This window comes from Capra hircus, chromosome 12 (assembly GCF_001704415.2).
Source record: "Capra hircus breed San Clemente chromosome 12, ASM170441v1, whole genome shotgun sequence".
In the NCBI taxonomy this organism is placed as follows: Eukaryota; Metazoa; Chordata; class Mammalia; order Artiodactyla; family Bovidae; genus Capra; species Capra hircus.
The window spans coordinates 75,063,868-75,090,041 of NC_030819.1; the positions used below are offsets into that span (position 1 = coordinate 75,063,868).

The 26,174-nt window shown below is 41.7% G+C and overlaps 1 protein-coding gene across 1 annotated transcript in view; it reads left to right on the forward strand.

Moving 5' to 3' along the window:
- Positions 910–26,174, forward strand: part of MTRF1 (mitochondrial translational release factor 1) — a 39,923-nt gene continuing 14,658 nt past the window's right edge. Inside the window, exons 1-7 of the mRNA XM_005687412.3 lie at positions 910–975; positions 3,424–3,849; positions 9,036–9,127; positions 10,849–10,930; positions 12,355–12,462; positions 21,057–21,229; positions 24,657–24,774. Of these exons, the coding sequence (XP_005687469.1) occupies positions 3,432–3,849; positions 9,036–9,127; positions 10,849–10,930; positions 12,355–12,462; positions 21,057–21,229; positions 24,657–24,774 (991 nt within the window). The 5' untranslated portion in view covers positions 910–975; positions 3,424–3,431. The remainder of the gene's footprint in view (positions 976–3,423; positions 3,850–9,035; positions 9,128–10,848; positions 10,931–12,354; positions 12,463–21,056; positions 21,230–24,656; positions 24,775–26,174) is intronic.

Below are 26,174 nucleotides of genomic sequence, written 5' to 3' on the forward strand. Positions count from 1 at the left end.
GCTTTAGTATCATTCCCAGGGTTGATCTCCTTCAGAATGGACTGGTTGGATCTCCTTGCAGTCCAAGGGACTCTCAAGAGTCTTCTCCAACACCACAGTTCAAAAGCATCAACTCTCCAGGTAGTGCTAATGGTGAAGAATCTGCCTGCAATGTGGGAGACCCGGGCTTGACCAGGGTAGGGAAGACCTGGAGGAGGAAATGGAAACCCACTGCAGTATTGTTGCCTGGAGAATCCCATGGACATGGGAGTCTGGAGGCCTATAGTCCATGGGGGTTACAAAGAGTGGAACACAACTTGCTATCTGAGTACTGCTATGATTTTTTTAGAGATATACATTTACAGTGTCAGCTAGCCATTAGGCATTTTCTCAGGCAAGGAAAGCTGAAAAATACAGCTATTAACGTTCAGAATCCTGTAAACTTTCGAATCCTCCTTTATATAAAAAAAAAAATCAGGAATCCCTGCTCTAGTGGCTCCACATGTAAGGAAATTTTTTTATATCTTCAGCTCTTAATCAGAACTGTAGAGAACTTCCCTTTTGAGCTTGCCTGAAACTGGGAAAACCGAAGCTGCAGCTTCGGCCTAGGGGGTTGGGGGCGGAGCGCCTGTCCGACGTAAACTACAAGTCCCAGGACTCCCCGGCCGACGCTCCCGGGAGTCGTTCATTCAACGCGCCAGCCTGCGTTGCCCGCACACCTCCCCTCTCCCTCCCCTGGCAAGCCACACTTTGGGCTCTGACTCCAGATGAGCAAGCCCAAGGCCGTCTCGGGGGAAGTTTTCTTGCTGTATCGTTTTCTCTCCTGTTTCCTCTGTTAGCTTATGTTGCGCAAACTCAAGAACTCTTCTGCAGAGGAGTGGAGACGCCCGAGGAGGCGGGGTCGGGCTCTAACCCAGGCTGGGTGAACCCGGAGGTGAAAGGGATCCGGTGACCGACGGGCTGAAATGTAGTGGATCAAAGAAGGTTCCGACTTCAGTAAGGAAAACTAGTGTCCTTAATTTTTTTTATTACTCACAGTTCATGTCTCTTTTCTGATCTTTAAAGTCTTATTTTCTTTCTCTAGCTTTTTTGCCCCCTGGTGCCTCCCTATGGGATCATTCCTGATACCGAGTAACTCAGCGTAACTTACACGTGGTACTCTCGTGCGGGCTTAGTGTCGCTACTGATTTGCCGAGGCTGAGAGTTCCTAGAATTTCAGATTAATCTTGTTAACTATTTGTGTGTATGGGGGCGCGGGGGTGAGGGATGAAGGAGAAGACTTGCAATTCTCAAGTATAGATAACCCTAGAGGGTGAAGGTCTTAGGGTTTACTTAACATTGAAGTTCGTGACCTAGAGAGGTATTTTTACTTGTTGTTCAGCCGCTTAATGGTGTCCGACTCTTCACCAGGCTTCCCTGCCCTTCACAATCTCTGGGAGTTTGCCCAGACTCCTCCCATTGAGTCGATGATGCCATCCAGCCATTTCATCCTCTGTCCTCTCCCTTCTACTAACTGTTCCTAAAAAGGAAGTCTAGCTAGAAGTGTTTCAACAAAAATCTTTTTGCCGTTTTTTTCTCTGTCCTCTTTCAAATGGACACACCTGTGATGGAGACTAGATGTTGCTACCCATCAGGGTTCTTGGCCTCCTTAATCACTAGAAAGTGTTCAGAGGCTAGTCAGGAAATTGAAACAAGGCTTTATTGAGGCCCCTGCCAGAACAAGTTTGCTTGCTTGCTCACTTGCTGGGGGTGGGGAGACAGAGGCGAGCTTGTTCGTGTCCGGAGTCGGAAGGAGGGGTAGCTTAAGTGGTTTGTCCCTCCCTTTGAGGGGTCATGCTCAGGACCATGCTTTTACGCCCAGCTCTTCAGGCTCTTGGGAGGTGGCAGGTGGGCTTTTTGGTCTCTTTGTATCTAGGTGTCTAGAATTTGCCCCAACTGCGCATGCAGGCAGTTAAGTCCCTTATAGTTCCTTTGTGTTTTGTTGCTCCTGGAGATGTTTGTCCAGGTGCAGGCATGGTAGCCCTGCACCAGCGGGTCCCAGGCCCCAGCCCCCAGCCTGTCTCAATGTGAAGACGAGTAGTAACTCCTGCTGGAGGACTAGCATTTGTGGCTACTGGACACTGGTGCCCTCTTTAGAGTGTGATTATGTTACATTTTCTTAGCAGAACCCTTTAAATTTTGAGTATTTTAGAGACCATTCTATTTCTTAGGAAATAATGATATCCACGTTAGCTGACCTGCAATGAGCAACTGAACTGATATATTAATATACCTAGCATAGTAGGAACACTGGAGATAATAAAGGTTGATTCTAATAAGTTTTGACCATTACTTCAGATTCGAACCTCACGATTCTAGGGGCAAAGTATTTTTCTCAGAACACTTTATCTTCTCCCTTTCTTATTCAGTAATCACAATTGTGTACATATGTTCGCTCTGTTAGAGGGAAGAACAGATAGTTATTGGACACAGCCAAATTCACCTAACTTGTAATTTTTTAAGTAATTTTTCCCTTGATTGCAAAAATACTATGTGCTGTATGTATAGGAAATTCAGAAAACACTAAAAAGTAAGGGAAAAAGAAAAAGTATCCATAATCTCACAACTAGAGACCATAGTATTAACAGTTGGTGTTATATTTTTATCTAGTTTTCTTTTTTCAAAATAAAAATCTTCCTCAATTATGAGGGCTTATGTCCCCATAAATCCATGTATTCCATATACTGTAGAAATTTTGAAAACCTAATTGATAATATATTGTTTTTGAGTCTGCTTTTTTCATTTAGTATAATTAGCTTCATTGTCTTTTTTTAAGCCAAATTTCTACATTTTTACTATTAATATGTAAAGTTTTTATCCTTTGAATCTCAGCTAAAAGGGAAGCATCTCTGAAGAGAGATTGCATAGTTGGGAATGAAAAACACTGAGCTCTGAACAGGCAACTTGCATTCACCTCAACTCTGCCTGAAATGGGTAGAATGAATAATCATGATTAAGTTACTTGACTTGGGCATCTGGGTACCTAAAATTAAAGTATTAGACAAGGAAATAGTGTTTCCGTCAAATTTAGAAATCTGTTAATATGTGAGACACCTAAGCTTGCATGGTTATTTTGTACTTGTGCTTATTCATGCACACAATTTTAGATTCTGGATATAAGAAATAGGGGATACAACTTATTCTGTTGATATATTTATTCATTATACTCTTACTCATTTGCCTTAGTTAATTATATATGATGAGCGGGTGGAAAACAGTGCTGTCTTCATTTATTTTGTTTGATTCAGAGATTTGAAGTAATCGTCTTCCTTTGTGGGTTATTGAATTTGGGGACTGTGTTTGGATCTGGCTGGGGCAGTGAACTGAGCTAGATTGCTTGAGGTTCCTCCCAGTTTTTCTATCTGTGGAGTTGATATTTTTCAACTTGCGCTTATTTTGTTGCAGATGCTGAGATGAATCGTCACCTATTTGCTTGGCTTTTTAGACATCTGTCTCTTAACGGTCACCTCCAGTGTCACGTCCGTCGCCATTCTCATCAGCTTACACAGATCCCTCTTGACAGAAGGCTGTGGGTCTTCAGGCGAAACAGGAATCACGTTCTCCATTGTCTGTCAAATAAGAATTGCTCCAGGAGATACTGTCATCAAGATACCAGCATGCTCTGGAAACATAAAGCACTACAAAAATACATGGAGGACCTGAATAAGGAGTACCAAACACTTGATCATCGTTTGCATCACGTCTCTGCCAGTGAAGGGGACCGGAGGTCCTTGACGCGACGGCATGCCGAGCTGGCCCCGCTTGCGGTCATTTACAAAGAAATTCAGGAGGCTGAACAAGCCATTGAAGAATTAGAATCCATGTGTAAAAGTAGGTAAAAGATGTGTGTGTGTACAAGCACAGGATTGATTCTTTAAGTTAAAGCTGTATTGAACTCGAGCTCTTAAAAAACCGACGAGTAATAAGCCCTACAATTGGAAAGGACAGGACTCTGTACTGTATGTAGTCTGGTGTCTGACAGCTTCTAAAGAGTAACTCCTGCATGAGACTGAGGTCCTCACAGTACTCGCCAAGATGCTGTGAAGGTCTGGGAGACTGGATACTGACCTTTTCAGAAGCTTTAATTTATTGAATAGATCTTTGTTGAGCACTGTCCTAGATGCTACATACCATGGGCACAAAAATACAATATTTACCCCATCAGAGGGCTCATGTATTGTTTCATCACCTTCAGAGGAAACCCTGCACCCTTTAGCCATTTCATCCCAATCCCGCCATCCCTACCAGCCTTACTTTCTGTCTCTACCCAGTTACTTATTTCAGGCATTTTATGTAAATGGAATCATCCAATATGTTAGCTTCTTTCATAAGCTAAGATTGGCCTCTTTCCCTTAGGATGTGTTTAAGGTTCAGTTTCGTTGTAGCATGTTTCTGAGCTTCATTTCTTTTTATTGATGAATTTTGTCCTATTGTATAGATAGCTCGCATTTTATTTATCCATTTATCAGTTGTTGGTTATTGAGTTGTTTCCACTTTTTGGTTATTATGAACAATTCTCTTACGAATACTTGTGTACAGGTTTTTGTGTGGACATACATTGCTGTATGGTAACTCCGTGTTTAATCTTTTGAGGAGCTGCCTGACAGGCGGCTGTACCATTTTACATTCCATCGCGCATGTATGAGAGTTCTGGTTTCTCCACATCCTCTCCAACCTTTGTGATCCACCTTTGTAATTCTAGCCATCCTAGTGTGTGAAATGGTATCTTACTGAGATTTTGGCTTTCATTTCTCTGATGAATGTACCTATTGTATGTCACCTTTGGATAAACAACTGTTTAAATCCTTTGCCCATTTTTAAATTGAGTTGTCTTTTTTATTATTGAGTTGTAAGAGTTCTTTATGTTACAGATACAAGTTCCTTACCAGATAGATTATTTGCAAAATTTTTCTTCCATTTTGTGGGTTGTCCCTTGAAGCACCACCGTTTTTAATTTTGATGAGGTTTATCTTTTTTTTTTCCCTGTTGTTTGTGTTTTGGTACCATATCTAAGAAACCCACAGTCACAAAGATTCAGATCTGTGTTTTATTCCAAGAGTTTTATATTTTTAGCCCTTATATTTAGGTCATTGATCTGTTTGAGTTAATTTTATATACATAATGTGAGAGGTGTTAATTTTCAATTTTAGTATCTCTTAATATTATTGTCTTAACATTTTTCTTTTATAAACAGTTTCCAAAATATATAGAAGTTGAGAAACAAGTATAATGGCTTAACCTGGGATTCAACACTTAACTTTGCTATTAACTTTTAGTTTAGTTTATAAGCTTTATTCTGTGTATCATCCTGTTTCATTAAGCCTTAGAGATGTTAAGCCGTATTACAGCCAGTCACAGTTACACCTGTAAAGTCCTGGATGTCCAAACCCTTACCTTTTTCTGCGTTCTATTGGTGGTCCTGTGAGTTTCTTACCTCTTTTTTTTTTTTTCATATGCGTATGTTTTTAATTTTTTTTCTGTATTTATTTTATTGTTGGCTGCACTGGGTGTTTCTTGCTGTGTGCAGTCTTTCTCTGGTTCCGGGACCACTCTCTAGTTGCGGTGAGTGGGCTTCTCATTGCAGTGGCTTCTCTTTTTGTGGAGCACAAGCCCTCGGGCTTGCGGGCTGCAGTAGTTGTGCACAAGCTTAGTTGCCCCGCAGCATGTGTGATCTTCCCAGACCAGGGATTAACCCGTGCCCCCTGCATTGCAAGGCGGATTCTTAACCACTGGACCACCAGGGAAGCCCTTCTCACCTCTTTTAATGAGTATTATTTTTTACCTTTTGCATAATTCCTCTCAAATTTGTAATTATTTGGGAAAGTTGCCTGCACATATTATGCATGTTAGTCACTCAGTCGTGTCCGACTCCTTGCAACCCCATGGACTGTAGCCCATCAGGCTCCTCTGTCCATGGAATTTTCCAGGCAAGAATACTGGAGTGGGTTGCCATTCCCCTCTCCAGGGAGTCTTCCCAACTCAGGAATCGAACCCTATTGCACATAATAGGAGCTTACTAAATGTCTTCCAAATTAAACTGACACAAACTCTGTCAGCCATGTTTGTATCTTGCAATATTAGTAGATTCAATTAGTAGATTGCTTCTAAAGTTTCTACTACAATTCTGCTATTTTATAATAGTGATAATAGCTGTATTTACTAAGTCTTATTATGTGCCAGGCACTAAGCTAAGTATTCTGCAAATATTAATCTCATTTGAATGCTCACAATGACCTTATGAGGTAGGAATTTTTATTAACATTCCCACTTTATAGATGAAACCGAAAGGTTAAAATGCCAAACGTCACTTAGCTGATCCAGAGAGGAGCAGGGATTTGAACCCAATCAATGAGATTCCACAGCTGCTACTCTTATTCACTGCCCAAGGATTCGAAGTCCAATGTAGAGTCTACGTCTGTAATATATCTTGCGTGAGTCTTCTCCTGTTCTTTCCACTACTTTATATCTTCATTATAGCTCATCAAAGATACTTACAATAAATTCCCAACTTGTAGTCTCATCTCCAAGCTTTTCCAGCCTAGTGAGTGATTACTCAGTCCTGTCCAACTCTTAGTGACCCCATGGACTGTGCAGTCCATGGAATTCTCCCGGCCAGAATACTGGAGTAGGTAGCCTTTTGCTTCTCCAGGGGATCTCCCAACCCAGGGATCGAACCCAGGTCTCCCACAATGAAGGCAGATTCTTTACCAGCTGAGCCACAAGGGAAGCCCAAGGATACTGGAGTTGGGTAGCCTATCCGTTCTCCAGCGGATCTTCCTGACCTAGGAATCAAACCAGGGTTTCCTGCATTACAGGCAGATTCGTTCCCAACTGAGCTATGACAGGTTCCCAGCTGAAGTACAACCTTAACTATACTACTTTCCTGCTGTGAATTTTCAGTAAATCCCATTGCCTGTAAATACAGATTGTATGGCTTGGCATTTAAGAGTCCCTGCAGAGTGACCCCCACCTCTCTGTGTAGCCTGAATTCCCTTTGCATGTTCTATCTTCCGACCAAAATAGACCAATTTGCCATTTCCTGAATATACTCAGAACATCCCATGTCTTTGCTCGTGTTCTTAACCCACCAATTTCATCTTCTTGAAATTCAGTCCACTTACAAAGTAATGGCTTGAATATCATACTTTGGCTTCACTCCGCTCTGTAAAGCAAGTATGATTACCTTTCTCTTTTTTGTATTCTAATCTCTTATGTAACTGTCTTAACTTCAGTCCCTTTCCCTGAGCCTCAAGTACAAGGCCTGTGACTTGTTTTTATTTCCTGCGGCACCAGTCACAGGGTATAATAGACTCTTGAATCTGTTGACATTGAATTGAATCTGGTGAAATTGAATTAGGTTGGATTTTACAGTTCAGTAATGAATCAGGTGTTTCTGGTATACCTTTGACCCCGCCGACACATTGAGTCGTGGCAGCTGGCTACCGTCTGAGGCTTACGTGCACACGGCGAGGCCAGCTGTGATAGTGCAATTCTGCAACAAGCCATTTATAATTAGAAATTGAGGTCAGGGGCTTCCCTGGCGGTCCAGGGGTTGAGACTTCAGCTTCCAGTGCAGGCAGTGTGGGTTTGCTCCCTGGTCAGGGAGCTAAGATCACACACACACACACAAAAGGAAGAGATTCAGTTCAGATGGTACCTTATTTAGGAATCTTCCTTAAGGGTCAAAGTCTGGGTTAGACCACCCTGTAGGCCTCAGTGGCACTACTTTTACTACCTATTGTAACCAGGTGAATGTGTCCATCTTTGCCAGCAGACTGAGCCCCTTGAGGCCTGAACCATGTCTTATTCATCCTTGGGTCCCCAGCAACTAGAGCCAGTGTTAAATGTTGAAAGACGGAATGAGGCATAGAATTGCACCAGAACCCGATGACTTCCATGACTAGAGAAGGATTTTAAAGAGCCTTCTCTCTTTTATGAGTCTTCATTTCTAATTTTTTTAATTATTAAGAATCAAAAACGTCTTCCTCATTTAGCACACATCACCACTGACAAATGGAGTCTCTAGGCATCTAAAGCAATGGGGTCAAAGGTTATAGGAGTCACCTTGTTTGGCCACTGTCTCACTGACAGCTTGTTTTGTGAGAGTTCCAGGATTTTTAATTTTCGGCTTTGAAATGTGAAAAGAACCACTCTTTCCATAAAGCAGAGGTTGCCAAGATGTGTGGGTTTTTGACCCATGTGGTGTTTTAAAAAAATGTTTACTAAGGATGAGCATTTTTAAGAACGTTCAAAATTTTAAGAGTTCTTATTTTTGACTTAAAAAAGTGGAGGTTCTAGCCATGCTAGATTACTCAGCGTGCTAACCAATTACTGCTACCTTTAGACAAGTAGTCACCCCAGTTTACTCTAAAACTTAGCTTATTTGGGTCGCGAAGATGTCATCACCGATTTTTATATTTACTTATAGACATTCATATCACCAGCTCTTTGGAGCAAGATTTTTCTTGTTTTCACACAAGTTTTTTGGACATACTTAGCATACACTTTGGAGAAGGAAATGGCAACCCACTCCAGTACTCTTGCCTGGGAACTCCCATGGATGGAGGAGCCTGGTAGGCTGCAGTCCATGGGGTCGCTAAGGGTCAGACACGACCGAGCGACTTCACTTTCACTTTTCACTTTCACTCATTGGAGAAGGAAATGACAACCCACTCCAGTGTTCTTGCCTGGAGAATCCCAGGAACGGCGGAGCCTGGTGGGCTTGCCGTCCATGGGGTCGCACAGCGTCGGACACGACTGAAGCGATGCAGCAGCAGCAGCAAATACCTCATTGATATTCTCTAACTATTGTTGTAATAGTTCTTTTTTATAATCCCTTGCCTTCACAAGATAAAATTTAGTAGATTGAGATTAGGTAGCTATTTAAGAGTTTCTTGGTGAGTATTTAAACATTTTTGCTATTAGATAAAACCTAGTAGATAGAGACTAGGTAGCTATTTAAGAGTTTCTTTGTGAGTATTATTTACACATTTTTACTATTATTTGATGGTTTGTAGGTCTAAATAAACAAGATGAAAAACAGCTACAAGAACTTGCATTGGAAGAGAGGCAAACCATTGCTCAGAAAATCAACATGTTATACAGTGAGGTATGTTTGAAGAGGTAAACTAAACCTAATACTGTGAATATAAAGGAATACTGTTGTTGCTAGATTATGTTTTGGTGCTTAAAGTATTAAGTCTTCTCTTAGGATGATTGATAATGTTGGGTTTAGTGCTGTGATTTACGACAGAATGAGATTGAGGTGAAGAGATTGTGATGGCAAAGAAAAGAACAAGCCCCCTACCTCCAGACAAAAGTATTCCAAAGCTGAATCTACTTCAACAAGGGGAGGAGGCCAGGGTTTTCAAGTCTTAGGAAAAGGGAGCGGTTCATGCTGCTTAGGTTAAATATGGAACGAGTCCAAGACTGTAGAGACAATGGGTTAATGTAAGTCTTTAGCCCTTTCTAGCTCAGTGGATGGCTTGTCCAAAAGAAAAGGGAGACCCAGCCCTGCGCCTTATATTCCCGGCCATGTCTGCCGTCCCCCTACCTTCAGGCTTCCCTACTCTAGGAACCCAGTAGACGGGCTTTTGTTTTTAATTGAAGTATAGGTGATTTACAATATTGCGTTAGTTTCAGGTGTACAGTACAGTTATTCTGTTACGTACACACACACACACACACACATCTTTCTCAGCTTCTTTTTCATTATGGGGTATTACAAAATTTTCAGTGTAATTCCCTGTTTTATACAGTAGATCCTTATTTATTTTATATATAGCAGCATATATATATATATATATATAAAAATCCTAAACTCATAATTTATCCCTTCCCCTTTGATGACCCTAAGTTTGTTTTCTATGTCTGTGCATCTATTTCTGTTTTTGTAAATAAGTTTATTTGTATCCTTTTTTTTTTTTTAAGATTCCACAGATAAGCAACAATATATCATATATGTTTTTCTCTGTCTGGCTTACTTCACTTAGTATGATAATAATCTCTGGAGGGGCTTTTTGAAGGGTTGAGGAGGATGTGATGGAGGTATCAATATTTTTTATCCCTGATGTAAACAGCTAGTCCAAGACAGAAGTCAGACGTCTGACTCCTAGTCTAATATTCTCTCCATCAGGCCAAATCATTTCTAGTAGAGATGGACTATTTCAAAAACTGTCAGTAGGAAGAGTCATGGTACATGGGTAATTTCAGTTTGATTTGAAAGACCTTTTAGTAATAATAAAAGAAAACTGCTTCCTAAGAGGGAAATTGGTTACTTTCTTTATTAGAATGTCCCTCTTTTTCTTATTACACTGAGAAAATATTTGAGCCTTATCTTGGGAGTCCTCAATCTACTCTTTAAACAGCAACTCTGCTGAGAAGACAGGGCATGGCCTGGCACTGGCATTTATTGCTGGAGAGAACATGTAATCATATATAAAAAGTCCTCATTTTCTCCAAGTGAAGACTTTGAAAGCTTTCTTTCATTAGATGAAAGAAGCTACTGTTTAGGACTACTAGAAGCAGAATCTGAAGAAAACTGAATGGGACACTGGACTTTGATCTGAACTTCTGCATTTTAGAAAATTGAGATAATCTGATAGCATTGTAGAAACTATCCCAACAAGTAACTTCATTGTTTAACGTAAACCGATTGCTTATCTTAGGCCTAATTGGTGTACTTCTTAAAGACAGACCTCTTTGGGGATGATCTGTGATTTTATTAATTACTGATTTTATTAATATTTGGGAATCTCTTGTCTAAGTTCAAGTAATAACAGCATACCATGGAAACTATACACACTAATACTGATTTGTCCCCCTTTTCAGCTTTTCCAGAGTCTACTGCCAAAGGAGAAATATGACAAAAATGATGTTATTTTAGAAGTGACATCTGGAAGAACGACTGGAGGTTAATAAAATAATTTTATTGTAAATGATCTTAAAAAATACTTGAACATTACCTTGATCTGACACACTATAACTTTAAAAGTTTGTGAAATGTGTTTCCCTTTGGAAGTAGTTACTTCTTAACTCCTAAGGGGCCTTGTATCAATACTTAAGGAGGACTTCCCTAAAATTTCCTGGGATTTCTTCTCCTAGAAAAAGCAGAATTTTATGTTTTATTGAAGTATAGTTGATTTATAGTGTTGTCTTAGTTTCTAGCATACAGTGATTCAGTTACACCTATATATATATTCTTTTTCATATTTTTTAAATTTGGTTTATTATAGGATATTGAATATATTCAATTCTAGTGTGCTATACAGTAGAACGTTGTTGTTGATCCATTATGTATATAGTATTATATATCTGCTAATTCCAGACTCCTCATTTATCCCTCCTCATCCGCTATCCTGGAGAAGGCAATGGCAACCCACTCCAGTACTCTTGCCTGGAAAATCCCATGGACAGAGGAGCCTGGTAGGCTGCAGTCCATGGGGTCGTGAAGAGTCGGACATGACTGAGCGACTTCACTTTCACTTTTTCACCTCCATGCATTGGAGAAGGCAATGGCAACCCACTCCAGTACTCTTGCCTGGAGAATCCCATGGGCTGCCGTCTATGCAGTTGCACAGAGTCGGACTTGACTGAAGCAACGCAGCAGCAGCAGCAGCAGCAGCATCCCCTATCCCCTTTGGTAAATATAAATTTGATGTCTGCATCTATAAGTCTGTTTCTGTTTCCTAAATAAGTTCATTTGAGTCATAGTTTTGATTCCATATAGAAGTGATATCACTTGAAATTTGTCTTTCTTCCTTTTCTGACTCACTTCATTTTGTGAGATAATCTCTAGGTCCATCCATATTGCTGCGCAGACGGCGTTACTTTGTTCCTTGCTAAGGCTGAGTAGTGTTCCACTGCACGTGGATGCCAGGCCTTCTTTACCCATTCATCTGTCAGTGGACATTTAGGTTGTTTCCGTGTTTTGGCTAATAATGCTGCAGTGAACACTGAGGTGCATGTGTCTTTTTGTATTAAGAGTTTTCCCCAGATATATGCCCAGGAATAGGATTGCTGAGTCATATGGCAATCTATTTTTAGTTTTTTAAGAAACCTCCATACTGTTTTCCATAGTGACTCTACCAGTTTACATTCCTACCAGCAATGTTGGAGGATTCCTTTCTCTCCACACATTCTCCAGCATTTGTTATTCGTAGGCTTTTTAATGGTGGCCATTCTGACCAGTGTGAATCAATACCTCCTTTGTAGTTTTGATTTGCATTTCTCTAATAATTAGTGATGTTGAACATCTTTTTATGTGCCTATTGTTCATCTGTATGTCTTTCTTTGGAAAAATGTATACTGACTGAATATTTTTAAATTTTCTTTTAGGTGATATCTGCCAACAATTTACCCGAGAAATATTTGATATGTACCAAAATTATTCAAGCTACAAACACTGGAGATTTGAACTTCTGAATTACACACCAGCTGATTATGGTAGGTGTGTTTGAGGATTTTGTCCATAGATGATGCTGAAAATTATTTTTTCTCTGCTTTTGATTAGAACCATGTTGTCTTGTTTTTTAAAACATGTGGTCTATATCTGCTAAATATTGTGACATGGACTCATCAATTTCATTGGCTTACCAGAGTAGAATTCTCGCTATAGAGGAAGAGAATGGGAGACAGAGAAGCGTCCTGTTAGGAAGGAGTATGTGAATAAGAAAAACTTTTCGTGTGGAGGGTTGATAAATGCCTTGCCTGGGAAATCATTGTTCTGTTATGCAAAGCCAAGATGTCTTAAACTTTTTACTCTAAAGTACTTATAATGTGTTAGATGTTTATGGGAATGCAGAAAAAGTTAGTCATTTATCTTTAGTTTCAAGTTGCTCCCACTCAAGCTGGACTGATAAAAACTTAGACAACATAAACAATAAGAAACTAGTGCAAGTCTTTAAAGTTTTAAATACTCAGGTATTTAAATCAGAACAGCTGATAATTCTTTTTTGTTCCGTTCTTTTAATTCATCTGGAAGTTTTTTAATCTGCTTGGTTAGAGAAAGATACACCATGGTAGACAGAGGGCCCGTGAGTAATAACCCACAAATGATCAAAGTGGGGAAAGAAGATTCACATAAGCGACACAATCCAGGGAAATGAAAACCAGTGGCAAGCATAGGAAGTGTGTGCTTGGTACAGATTTGAAGTACAGCCAGTGGTCAGGAAAGGGAAAGACCAGGCGAGCAGAGGGAAGGAGTAATCCAGGCAATGGCGTGATGGTGGGGAATATCTCGCTGTGTGTGTACAAGTGGGGAAGCCAGTTAATCGGGATATTTGTGATGAGAAGTGAGAGGAAATAGGTTTGAAAGAGTAGATCTGCCGTAGACAAGAGAGCTGAAGAAGCCTTGATTATTAGGGAGCTATTAAACACTTGATTAATAAGAATATCATTTGATAAATATATATTGTAAGAAGATTATTTTTCTTTTTTATTGAAGTAAGTTGGCTTATAATATTTTTTCAATTTTTGGTATGTATCACAGTGATTCATACACACACAAACATACACATATAATTCTCTGTACTACACCATAGGTCCTTGTTGGTCTTCTGTTTTATGTACGTGAAGTGAAAGTTACTCAGATGTGTCCAACTCTTTGCAACCTCATGGACTATACAGACCATGGAATTCTCCAGGCCAGAATACTGGAGCGGGTAGCCTTTCCCTTCTCCAGGGAGTCTTCCCAACCCAGGGGTCAAACCCAGGTTTCCCACATGGCAGGCAGATTCTTTACCAGCTAAGCCCAAGAGAAGCCCATTTTATGTATAGTAATGGCAACCCACTCCAGTACTCTTGCCTGGAAAATCTCATGGACAGAGGAGCCTGGTGGGCTGCAGTCCATGGTGTCACTAAGAGTCAGGCACGACTGAGCGACTTCACTTTCACTTTTCACTTTCCTGCATTGGAGAAGGAAATGGCAACCCACTCCAGTGTTCTTGCCTGGAGAATCCCAGGGACAGAGGAGCCTAGTGGGCTGCCGTCTTGGGGGTCACACAGAGTCGGACACGACTGAAGCAACTTAGCAGCAGCAGCAGTGTATATATGTTAATCCAAATCTTCTAAATCTCTGCCCCTCTTTCCCCTTTGGTAAGCAAAAATTAGTTTTAAGATTATTTTGACAGTGTGAAAGATGGATTGAAGAGGCTTGATTTAAGGCAGATGGCTGAGAGGTTATTAGAGTAACCAGGTGTGACTAAGAGTTAGAATTGGGAGTAGACATATAAGAGACCTTCAGTGGAAGAATGGGCAAAATCTGGTAACTGATGAGAGAAGCTATTGCTTGCCAACTGTGTCTGGCATGCAGTGTGGGTCATTTGATCCTTAAAACCCTGTGAGATGGGTATTGTTAATCCTATTTCACAGATGAAAATCTAGGCTCAGAGAGTAAGTAACTAATCCAAGATCACACAATAAGTAATGGCAGTCCTGGGGTTAGATTTAAGTCCACGCTATATCCCATTAGTTTATTCTGACACAAAGGAAATGAGCCACAGGGACCTAATCGTTCTAGCTGAGACGATTGGAGTATTCATTCATGCCAAATGAAATAGAAATTGGAAGGCAGACTCCACTTGGGAAGATCAGTGAAAGTGGTTTTTGCATGATTGTGTGTGTTGTTATAATGAACATCCCTTTAGAAATATCCAGGAAGTGCTGAAGTTGTGTAATCAGAGCTTTGGTGAGAGAGTAGAGTTGAGGAGAGATATTTGATAGATGTTAGAACAGAGATGGGTGCTTCCCTGGTTGCTCAGCTGGTAAAGAATCCACCTGCAGGGCAGGAGACCCTGGTTTGATTCCTGGGTTGGGAAGATCCCGTGGAGGAGGACATGGCAACCCACTCCAGGATTGTTGCCTGGAGAATCCCTACGGACAGAGGAGCCTGGCGGGCTACAGTCCGTGGGGTCATAAAGTGTCGGACATGACTGAGCGACTAAGCACAGCACAAAACAGAGATGATGTCTGATGCTGAGAGAGAATAAGTGAGGGAGAGTCTATAGAGAGGGTACCAAACCATGGAGAATGGCCACATTTAGAAAAATAGACTAGTTGACAAAAGAAAAAAAGGAGTTAGGCAAACAGGAAAAAGAATGGGGACAGTATATATTGTGGGTGCAGGAGAGGAGAGAGTTGCGAGAATCAGAAACAGCATTAGAAAAGAGTGTCATCTCTGAGATGCATATTTTGAATTCAACTTTCAGCAATGAAAGGGAATTGCACTTGACATCGGGAGGAGAGATTCTGCTCCAGGAACACAGAGCAGACAAATAATGGTTGGGAGGTCTTATATTTAGATACACTGACTCCCTAGCAAAATAAAATAAAACACATTTTAAAAAGTACGAAGTTGAGCTTTCCTGGTGGCTCAGTGGTTAAGACATGGTTTCAATACCTGGTCCAGGAAGATCCCACGTACCACGGAGCAACTAAGCCCATGTACCGCAAGTACTGAGCCTGTGCTCTTGAGCCCACAGGCCGCAGCTCCTGAAGCCGGCATGTAGAGCCCGTCTGTACAGCAAGAGAAGCCACAGCAGTGAGAGGCCCAGCACCGCAACTAGAGAGTATCCCCTGCTCCCTACAGCTGGAGAAGGCCTGTGCCCTGCAGCAAAGACCCAGCACAGCCATGAATAAAATAAATAAATCTTTAAAAAAAGAAACAGATTAATGTATACAAAATAGAAGGAAAAAAAAGGTAAAAATCCTTTTATCAAAAACGAAAAAATTGGGGGAATTCCATGGCAGTCCAGTGGTTAGGACTCTCTGCTTTCATTGCTGTGGGCCTAGCTTCAATCCCTAGTGGGGGAACTAAGATCCATGTCTCACCTGCCACCAAAAACAAAAAAGGAAAAAAAATTTAATACTCTCCTCAGATACCTTTAAAATTAAAACCTAAGAATAAACCTTTATCCGTTAAAATTATAAAATATAATTTAATTTATTTACTGTAATGAGCAGAAGACAAAGATATGGATAGGGAAAGACTAAAATAGAGACGGGGAAAAAGTATCTGTCTTGCAAAATATGTATGTTAAAGTATATGTATGGGGCTTCCTAGGTGGCATTAGTGGTAAAGAGCGTGGTTGCCAATACAGGAGACTTTAGAGATTCAGGCTTGGTCCCTGGGTCAGGAAGATCCCCTGGAGGAGAGCATGGCAACCCACTCCCACGGAGAATCCCGTGGACAGGGGAGCCTGGTTGGCTACCGTCCATAGGGTCGCAAAGAGTTGGACATGACTAAAGAGACTTAGCACAGCATATATATATATGTATATGTACATACTTGGGAGGGATTGGGGGCAGGAGGAGAAGGGGACGACAGAAGATGAGATGGCTGGATGGTATCACCGACTCGATGGACATGGGTTTGGGTGGACTCCGGGAGTTGGTGATGGACAGGGAGGCCTGGCGTGCTGTGATTCATGGGGTTGCAAAGAGTTGGACACGACTGAGTGACTGAACTGAACTGAATGTTTAATTGAAATATAGGGAACTCCCAGAGATTCACATAGCACTAGAAGCTAAGATTGGGAAAAAATATACTTAAATGTAAAAATTCACAAATCAAATGACTTCAAGTCTTTTAGTTTTGTGATCTTGCGACAGATAGGGAAAATCCTCAACCATTACACAAGTAGTCAATACTACGTGATTACAAGATTAGTCTTTGCAGAGGGGTGGCCCTTGACATGCAGTGTAGGTCATCACTGTCATTCTGTATTCCTGATTTCTAGGGGGTTGAGAAAAATGTCTTTCATATTAAAGGGGGCTTCCCTGAGTGGCTCAGTGGTAAAGAATCCACTTACCAATGCAGGAGACTCAGGTTCAATCCCTGGGTTGGGAAGCTCCCCTGGAGAAGGAGATAGCAACCCACTCTAGTATTCTTACCTGGAAAGTCCCACCATGGACAGAGGAGCCTGGCAGGCTACCAGTCCATGGGGTCGCAAAAGAGTCAGACAAGACTTGGTGACTGAACAACAACAACAAATGAAATTTATTATGTTCTCTCTTCCCGCCCAACCGATTAATGTTTATAATTATGTTTTGTCATTTTCTGCTCACCAGCTAGATTCAGGGAGAGGTCATTAAAGTAGTGTGGTGGTTGGGACTGCCCTGGCGGTCCAGTGGTTAAGATGCTGTGCTCCCAGGGCCGGGGGCCTGGGTTCGATCTCTGGTTGGTGAACTAAGATCCTGCAGGCCACACATCGAGGCATAAAAAAACAACTAGCTAAATAAAAATAATGTGGTGGTTAATTTAATGTGTCCAGATATCATACTTTTCACCACAACTGTTGAGCAATAAATTTATAAAGGGAGCCCTGGCGTCACTGAAGAGCTCTCTGGTAGCTTTCACCTGCAGCCGAGACCTCACAGTGGGAACTCTAGTAGATGAATTGGGAAACCCAAGGGCAGTTGGAGTATTTGGATCTCAAGGTAGCAGTGTTGGCACTCAGAGGCCAAAGGCAATATGGGCGTGGTTACCATAATGGACAGCAGAGTAAAAGGAGCAACTGGAATAGGCTGGCTTATGCAGACAGGGCATTGGCTGGTTGACAGGTGTCCCTGGGAGTAAAGAATGGAAGCCTGCGAAATTCTTATTTGATCTGTATAAGCAGAAAAGTTCTAGGTCAAGTGAACAGAAGTCTAACCTGTGTCATAAAAACAGAAGTCATGGCCCCTTAGTCAGTTCCCAGACTTGATCCAGTTTGTAGACCTAAAACCCCTTGAATAAAGGCAAGAGTGGGTCGTCTTGAGAAAGTTTGTACATGCCAGAAATTTATACTGCCAGTCTTTCTCCCAGGCTTTCCTGGTGGCTCAGACAGTAAAGAATCTGCCTGCAATGCAAGAAACCTGAGTTCTATCCCTGGGCTGGGAAGATCCCCTGCAGTAGAAAATGGCAATCCACTCCAGTATTCTTGCCTGGAGAATCCCATGGACAGAGGAGCCTGGTGGGCTGCAGTCCATGGAGTTGCAAAGAGTCAAACATGACTGAGCGACTAACACTTTCACTCTCCCTAAAGGGGAGTATTAAATACATGATTATCTATAGAACTAGGTCTAATTGAGGACTAAGAGGAAAAAGTACAGTATATAAGGACTGTTAGATCTGACAGTATAGAGTATAATCATTTGCAAAATGGGGAGGAGAATGGGAAGAGCACATGCAAAAAAGTTTTATAATGTTTTTATTAATCATACTGGTGGCAGAACTAATACTGGCATTCTGAAACTTGTTTATGAAATATGGGACAAAATAGAAGAGTAATTATGAGATACTCTGATTCTGGTATCCTCTCTGTCTTTGGGAACCAAGATTCTCAGTATGGAAAGCAAGTGATACAGGAGTATTAGAGAAGACATTGTGATCTTTAATTTATATTAAAAGTATCAGTTATCAAGAACAAGTTGTCTGAGATTTTATCCTACTTGCAAGATAGGAATTTAGCAAGTCAGTTTCATGGGTCAGAGACAAAGGATGGTTTATGACTCATGGTAGTAGCAGCAACCAGAATATCAGCATTTTTGTGCTGGTTTCATGAGCTCCATGTCCCCAAAGGCAACTGGAAGAAGGTCAGATGACACCTGCCCACATGGTGGGTTTCAAAGCACAAGAAGAATCCTGAGCTTGGGGTTCTCAAGTGCATTTTATTTTGCTGAGTCTCCATTGCCATGCATGCAGGCTTAGTTGCCCTGCAGCATGTGGGATCTTAGTTCCCGATCAGGGATCAAACCCATGTCCCTGCATCGGAAGGTGGAATCTTTTCCTTGGCTGGGCTGGGTGGGCCGCGTGGCTTTTTCTCTGGTTGAGGTGAGCAGGCGCTCCTCTATAGTTGTGGCGGCTTCTCTTGTTGCACAGCATGGGCTCTAGGGGGTGTGGGCCTCAGCAGGTATGGCTTCCCGGCTCTAGAGCACAGGCTCAGCAGCTGTGGCACACAGGCTTAGCTGCTCCACGGCGTGTGGGATCTTCCCAACCAGGGATGGAATCTGTGTCTCCTACATTTGCAGGCACTTGTCAAGGCTATGGTTTTTCCTGTGGTCATGTATGGATGTGAGAGTTGGACTGTGAAGAAGGCTGAGCACTGAAGAATTGATGCTTTTGAACTGTGGTGTTGGAGAAGACTCTTGAGAGTCCCTTGGACTGCAAGGAGATCCAACCAGTCCATTCTGAAGGAGATCAGCCCTGGGATTTCTTTGGAAGGACTGATGCTAAAGCTGAAACTCCAGTACTTTGGCCACCTCATGCAAAGAGTTGACACATTGGAAAAGACTCTGATGTTGGGAGGGATTGGGGGCAGGAGGAGAAGGGGACAACAGAGAATGAGACGGCTGAATGGCATCACTGACTCAATGGACGTGAGTCTGAGTGAACTCTGGGAGTTGGTGATGGACAGGGAGGCCTGGCGTGCTGCGATTCATGGGGTCGCAAAGAGTCGGAGACGACTGAGCGACTGAACTGAATTGTCCTTTGCTCTAGAGGGAGACATTATCTCCAAAGCTGTTTACTAAACAAATACCTTTGGGAAAAAAGGACAGGCAGTTCCTTGTTTACAAGATGTGCAGAAATGCAAGAAACTGATAAGGAATTGTTTCTCAACATCTCTGTAAACTCATGAGGTATTTCCTATCTCTGTCCATTGAAAAGGTCTGGAAACAATGACCAACCAGTATTAGTGAATATCCCTAGTTCCCAAATATTGAAAACATTGAAATATTATTTTCCTTCGAAAGGAACCAGGGCTTCTTGGAGAAATGGCTGACTCTAGGTCTTTTTTTTTAAAGTCACTCAGTCATGTCCAACTCTTTGTGACCCCATTGACTATACAATCCCTGGAATTTTCCAGGCCAGAATACTGGAGTGGGTAGCCTTTCCCTTCTCCAGGGGATCTTTCCAACCCAGGGATTGGACCCAGGTCTCCTGCACTGCAGGTGGATTCTTTTCCAGCTGAGCCACAAGGGAAGCCCATAGAGTTGGACTATCACCCTTTTACAACCTCTGTGGTACATGAAGCATCAAACATTGTCAAAACCATAAAAACAGAGACAGCCAGACATTGTCTGTCTCCTGTTGTCTTGCCAGAGTTCAATCTAGTTTCTGGATCCAGCTGCCCAGTAGCAACCAGAACAGAAGGCAGAAAAGAGACGGAAGCATGGCAAGAGTATGCAGTCAGCAAAACCGAGCTGTGGGAAATTTCTATATGTCAACAGCCCTGGTTCCTCAATGGATAACTTGAGATGGGTGATGAACTTATAAACTGAGATTTGAAAGATGTATCAACTTTTTTAAATGGACAAGACTGCACTGTAGTGCCTAGGGCAGCACATTAGGTAATAAAATTATAGTAGCGAAGGGAATAAAAAATACTGGTTACCTGAGAAAGGGAGGGTATTGTAGGAAAGGCGAATCTATGGGAGGACTTTGCAGGTGCCTGATAAAGTTCTTTTTCTTAATCTTGAACCATGCATTTGATTCGTGTGGTTTTCTACATCTGTATATTATTTTACAATAAAAAGATTTTTTGTAAACAATATGTTCAATAAGAAGCTAGCTTAGGCCTTGTGCTTATTTTCCTGCTTCATAGACAAGCAAAAATTAAATTTCAATAGATTCTTGAAAGCTTGGGAGGACCTAGAGAATTATTCATCATTATCAAATTGCTGTGTTATTGAGCACTCATATATGGCATCAAATTAGCCTAAGATCGCATAGGTTCAATGCAGAAAATGTCCCAGTATTCTTTTTTTTCTAATACTATTTTTATAAAAGTGAAATGTGTTCATCATATAAAACTTTGCAACAAAAACACTTAAGATGAAAAACATGCTGCTGTTCTGTTCTCCAGAGATAACCATAAGTCATCGTTTGGCATGTTCCGTATTACACATGCACACACTTAGGCTGGGAAACGTCTTTGGGACCTACTTTCTGTTCTCATCTCAGGCTCTGTTTTCACAGAGGCCTTTCATGGAGGCCACTTAAGGTCTTGATCCCTTCCAAAGTAGAATTTATTATCACGCTGGAACATGTTTTTTCATAGGTGGGCTACATCACGCGGCGGCCCGAATTTCCGGTGATAACGTCTATAAGCACTTGAAGTACGAAGGTGGGATTCACCGGGTTCAGCGAATCCCCGAGGTGGGGCTGTCATCCCGGATGCAGCGTATTCACACGGGAACGATGTCGGTGATCGTCCTCCCCCACCCAGATGAGGTAACCCCCTGCAGGAACCCCGTACCATTATCCGTGAAGATCCCCCGTTTCACTGTCCACGGAAAGCTCCTGTACGTTCCGTCTGCTTACAGAATGCTTCTGCACCCTAAACTTGTGAACTTCTTTCCCCCCACGAAGCAGTCCCTCCATTCTTTGTGGACAACGAGTGACCGTCCTACAGTTCAGCTCAGCTCACGTCTGACACCATCTCCCTGGGGAAGTGGCTCAGGTTCCGCAAGCTGGACTCAGCCCCATAGGACAGCTGCCCCTCCCACGTCAGAGCCAGACGTGAGACCAGGCTGTCTCTTGTGTTCCTGCATCTGGAGGGTCCTGTGACCGCCTCCTTAGTCTCGGTAATTTACTAAAGGGGCTCGCAGAACAGAGGAAAACAGTGTCCTTACCAGCGTGTGCACGGAGTCATGTCTGACTCTCTGTGACCCCACATGGAATTCTCCAGGCAAGAGTACTGTGGTGTGGGTTGCCATGCCTTTCTCCAGGGGATCTTCCCAACCAAGGGCTAGAACTCAAGTCTCCTGCATTGGCAGGCGGATTCTTTACCACTGAGCCACCTGGGAAGCTCACACTTACTTAGACTACTGCTTTATTACAAAAAATATAACTCAGGAAGGGCCAGATGGAAAAAACTCAGAGGACACAAAGAGGTGTAGGGCTTCCATAGCCTCTCCAGGCTCGCCACCCTACCTTGTAGCTTCACATGTTCACCAACCTGGAAGCGCTCTGAACTCAGTGCTTGGGGCACTTTTATGGAGTCTTCCATACATAGACATGATTGATTACATCAGTAGACTTTGGGGATTAATTCAATCTCCAGACCCTTTCCCCTCCCTGGAGACTGGGGTGGAGCTGAAAGCTCCAGCCCTCTAGTCCTGTGTTTGGTTCCTCTGGCCATCAGTCCGCATGCTGTGGTTATCCAGGATTTTCCACATGTCACCTTATTAACATAAAGTAAAATGTGGTTCAAAAGGGCTTGTTATGAATAACAAAGGACACCTTTGTCACTCTTATCACTTAAGAAAATATCCAAGGGTTTTAGGAGCTCTCTGCTGAGAACTGAACAATATATATTTCTTAACATAAATCACAATGTCACAATTAATACTTAACTCCAGTTGTTAGTTTCCTCAGCATCAAAAAGTATCTTTATAGCTATTTTCTTAAACCAGGATGCTATCAAGTTTCACTTATTGCAGTTTGTTGTTATAACTCTTTATGCTTGGAACAGTCTTCCAACCTTTGTTTTTTTTTTAATGACACTGACATTTTGAAGAGTCTTGCAGAATGTTCCACATTCTGGATTCGTCTGACTGTTTCCTTATAACACTCTTTAACTTGTTCCTTTATCTCCTGCATTCTATGAAAAGTTGTATTTAAATATTCCGTTCTATTCAGATTGTACATTTAGAGCAAGAATACTTCGCAGGTGTCGTTATATTCATGTTGCGTCTCATCACAAGTCATGGAATATCAGATTCCCCCACTTTTAGTGAGGATCACTTTGAGCATTTAGTGAAGTTGGTGACCACAAAAAAAATCCTGATTGTGAAAGTTTATTTCTCCCTTTATAATAAGGGAATAATCTAAGTAATATAATAATATAGTAATATAAGTAATATATCCTATTCCCAACAACTTTTCGTCCATGGTCTTTAACATCCAGTAGTGATCTTTGCCTGAATTAGTTATTTAGTTTGGTGTTTCAAAATGATGATTTTCTAATTTCATCATTCCTTCTGCATGTATTAACTGGCATTCTTTACTGTGAAGAACTTTCCTCCCCACTGCCTTCCCTCCTCCTTTCTTCTCTTTCCATTTTTATTTTACCTCATTGTAAACTCATATATTGAATTTTGTATGTTTGTGACTTCATTATAGACTTATGGATTTATTTTTTAAATTCAATAAGATATAATCACTATTATTTTTCTTTTTGAAAAAACTGAGGTGTAGTTGACTTACAATATTATGTTTCAGGTGTACAACATAGTGATTCACTATTTTGAAAGGTTGTACACCATTTATAGTTATCATAAAATACTGGCTTTCTTGCCCGTGTTGTACAGTATATCCTTATAGTTCATGTGTTTTATACATAAGAGTGTGTACTTCTTACTCCCCCGCATCTATTCTTCTCCTCCCACTTTTCCTCTCCTCACTGGTAACCACGAGTTTGAGTCCATTTCTTTTTTTGTTATATTCACTGCTGCTGCTGCTAAGTCGCGTCAGTCATATCTGACTCTGTGCGACCCCATAGACGGCAAGCCCACCAGGCTCCCCCGTCCCTGGGATTCTCCAGGCAAGAACACTGGAGTGGGTTGCCATTTCCTTCTCCAGTGCAGGAAAGTGAAAAGTGAAAGGGAAGTTGCTCAGTCGTGTCCAACTCTTAGCGACCCCGTGGACTGCAGCCTGCCAGGCTCCTCCGCCCATGGGAATTTTCAGGCAAGAGTACTGGAGTGGGTTGCCACTGCCTTCTCCACAGGCTTATATATTGACTAGTGTGTTTTAATTTTTAGACTCCATATATGTGATACTATACATATTTGTCTTTCTCTGTTCGACTTATTTCACTAAGCACACTACCCTCCGAGTTCATTTATGTTACTGCAAATTGCAAAATTTCATTTTTTCTGGCTGAGCAGTATTCCAGTGTGTGTGTGTGTGTGTGTGTGTGTGTGTATGTGTGTGTGTGACATCTTTATCCATTCATGGATACTTACATTGCTTCCATATCTTGGCTGTTATAAATAATACTGCTGTGAACACTGGGGTGAATATATCTCTTTGAGTTAAGGTTTTTATTTTCAGATATATACCTAGGAGTGGAATTGCTGGATATGTTGGTTCTATTTTTAGTTTTTGAGAAACCTCCATGCTGCTTTCCACAGTGATGCACCAATTTACATTCCCACCAACAGTGTACAGGGGTTTCCCTTTTTCCATATTGTCCCTGACATTGGATGACAGCCATTCTTTCTGATGATAGCCATTCTGGCAGATGCAAGGTGATACCTCACTGTGGTTTTGGTTTGCGTTTCTCTGATGATTAATGATTTGGAGCATCTTTTCATGTGCCTGTTGGCCACTTGAGTGTCTTCTTTGGAAAAATGTCCACTCATGTCTTCTGCCTTTTTTAAAAAATATATGTTGTATCTAATATAGCTTTGTGGGATGATAGATAATAAAGCTTTTGAAAGATTGCATAACTCAGCGGTCTCATAAATCAGTGTTTAAAATAGCATCTGTTGGAATAGGGTGTTTATGATTCTTTCTTTGTTATAAGTTATTTCGCCTCTTACTCACATGGCTGTGATTTAAAACAGTACAGTTTATTTGAAAGACCTTGGGATCAATTTAATATTTAAGTATTTGTTCAGTATGGAATTTACTCATGCTATACTTTTGGTTCTAGGTCGACGTGAAAGTGGACCCTAAGGACTTACGAATAGATACATTCCGAGCCAAAGGCGCAGGAGGGCAGCATGTTAATACAACTGATAGTGCTGTCAGACTTGTCCACATCCCCACAGGTAAGCTAGTCCTTCTGCCTTTGTGCTTTTAACTCTTTTTTTCACATCTTATAAAACTGTCCGGCATTTAGAAAGAGTTTTAGGTTAGTGTCGATGACACTGGACGGACTTCCCTGGTGGTCCAGTGGCTAAGACTCCACACTCCCACTGCAGAGGGCCCAAGTTCAATCCCTAGGCAGGGAACTAGATCCCATGTGCCGCAACTAAGATACTGCATGCCACGATGAAAGATCCCTTGTGCTGCAAGTAAGACCCAGAGCTGCCGGATAAATACCTAAATAAATAAATACATAAAAGATTTTCTTAAAAAAAAAGGTGACACTGGGTCATGGGTTCAAAGTCCCCAGTGTGTTCATATTCCCTTCTGTTGGGACAAAGTCCCTCCTTGGCTGTGTATATACATTTAAGAGTGAGGTTCTAAACACTCCTCAGCGCATGGGCGCCACTTATCCAGTAAGAAGTTTCAACAGTCGGGGAGTGGATCAGCTTTTTTATTAGGGCCCCTGAAATGTCAGCATTTGTAGAACTTTTTCTCCTGGGTAGTTTTCTCCTAAGAAGGCTCGCCCAGGACGCACCTGACGGTAAAGTCAAGGTCTCCCCATTCAGTAAGCAAACTTTCACTTAATCTTCCTTTTCAGTCTTGGGCCTCACGCTTGCCTTCCTTTGTACCTTTGAAGACTCAAGTCTGGAACTTTCCTTATTTCATTCTCTAAAGACTGTACCTCCTGCCTCCTACAGACTGAGGGAGGGGACTTGAAAATGTAGTTGTTATATAGACTCTCTGTGTCTAGTCCCCAAATGGTCAGCTCCAGTCTCTGGGCGTCCTCATTATAGTGCTTCATAAAAGGTCTTAAGGATCTATACCTATATGTTAAAATATAAAGAAATACATGGAAACAGTTATTTTAAAATTTTAGGTAGTCGTTACTTCTGGGAGGCATGACATAGCTTCTGGCTTGGAAGGGGGCAAATGGGAGGTTTAAAGGGCATTTAGAAATATTCTTTGTGGCTCAGCTGGTAAAGAATCCGCCTACAGTGTGGGAGACCTAGGTTTGGTCCCTGGGTTGGGAAGATCCCCTGGAGAAAGGAAAGGCTACCCACTCCAGTATTCTGGCCTGGAGAATTCCATGGACTATATAGTCCATAGCGTTGCAAAGAGTCAGACAAGACTGAGGGACTTTCACTTTCAGCAATATTCTATTTAAGCTGCGTGGTACATATATATTCTTTTACATTATGTATATTCTTCCCTGTGTGGAGTATACAATTGACCCTTAAACAACATGGGTTTCAACTGCATTTTGTTGTTGTTTAGTCACTAAGTCGTGTCCGACTCTTTAAAACCCCATGGACTGCAGCCCACCTGGCTTCCCTGCCCTTTGCTATCTCCCAGAGTTTGC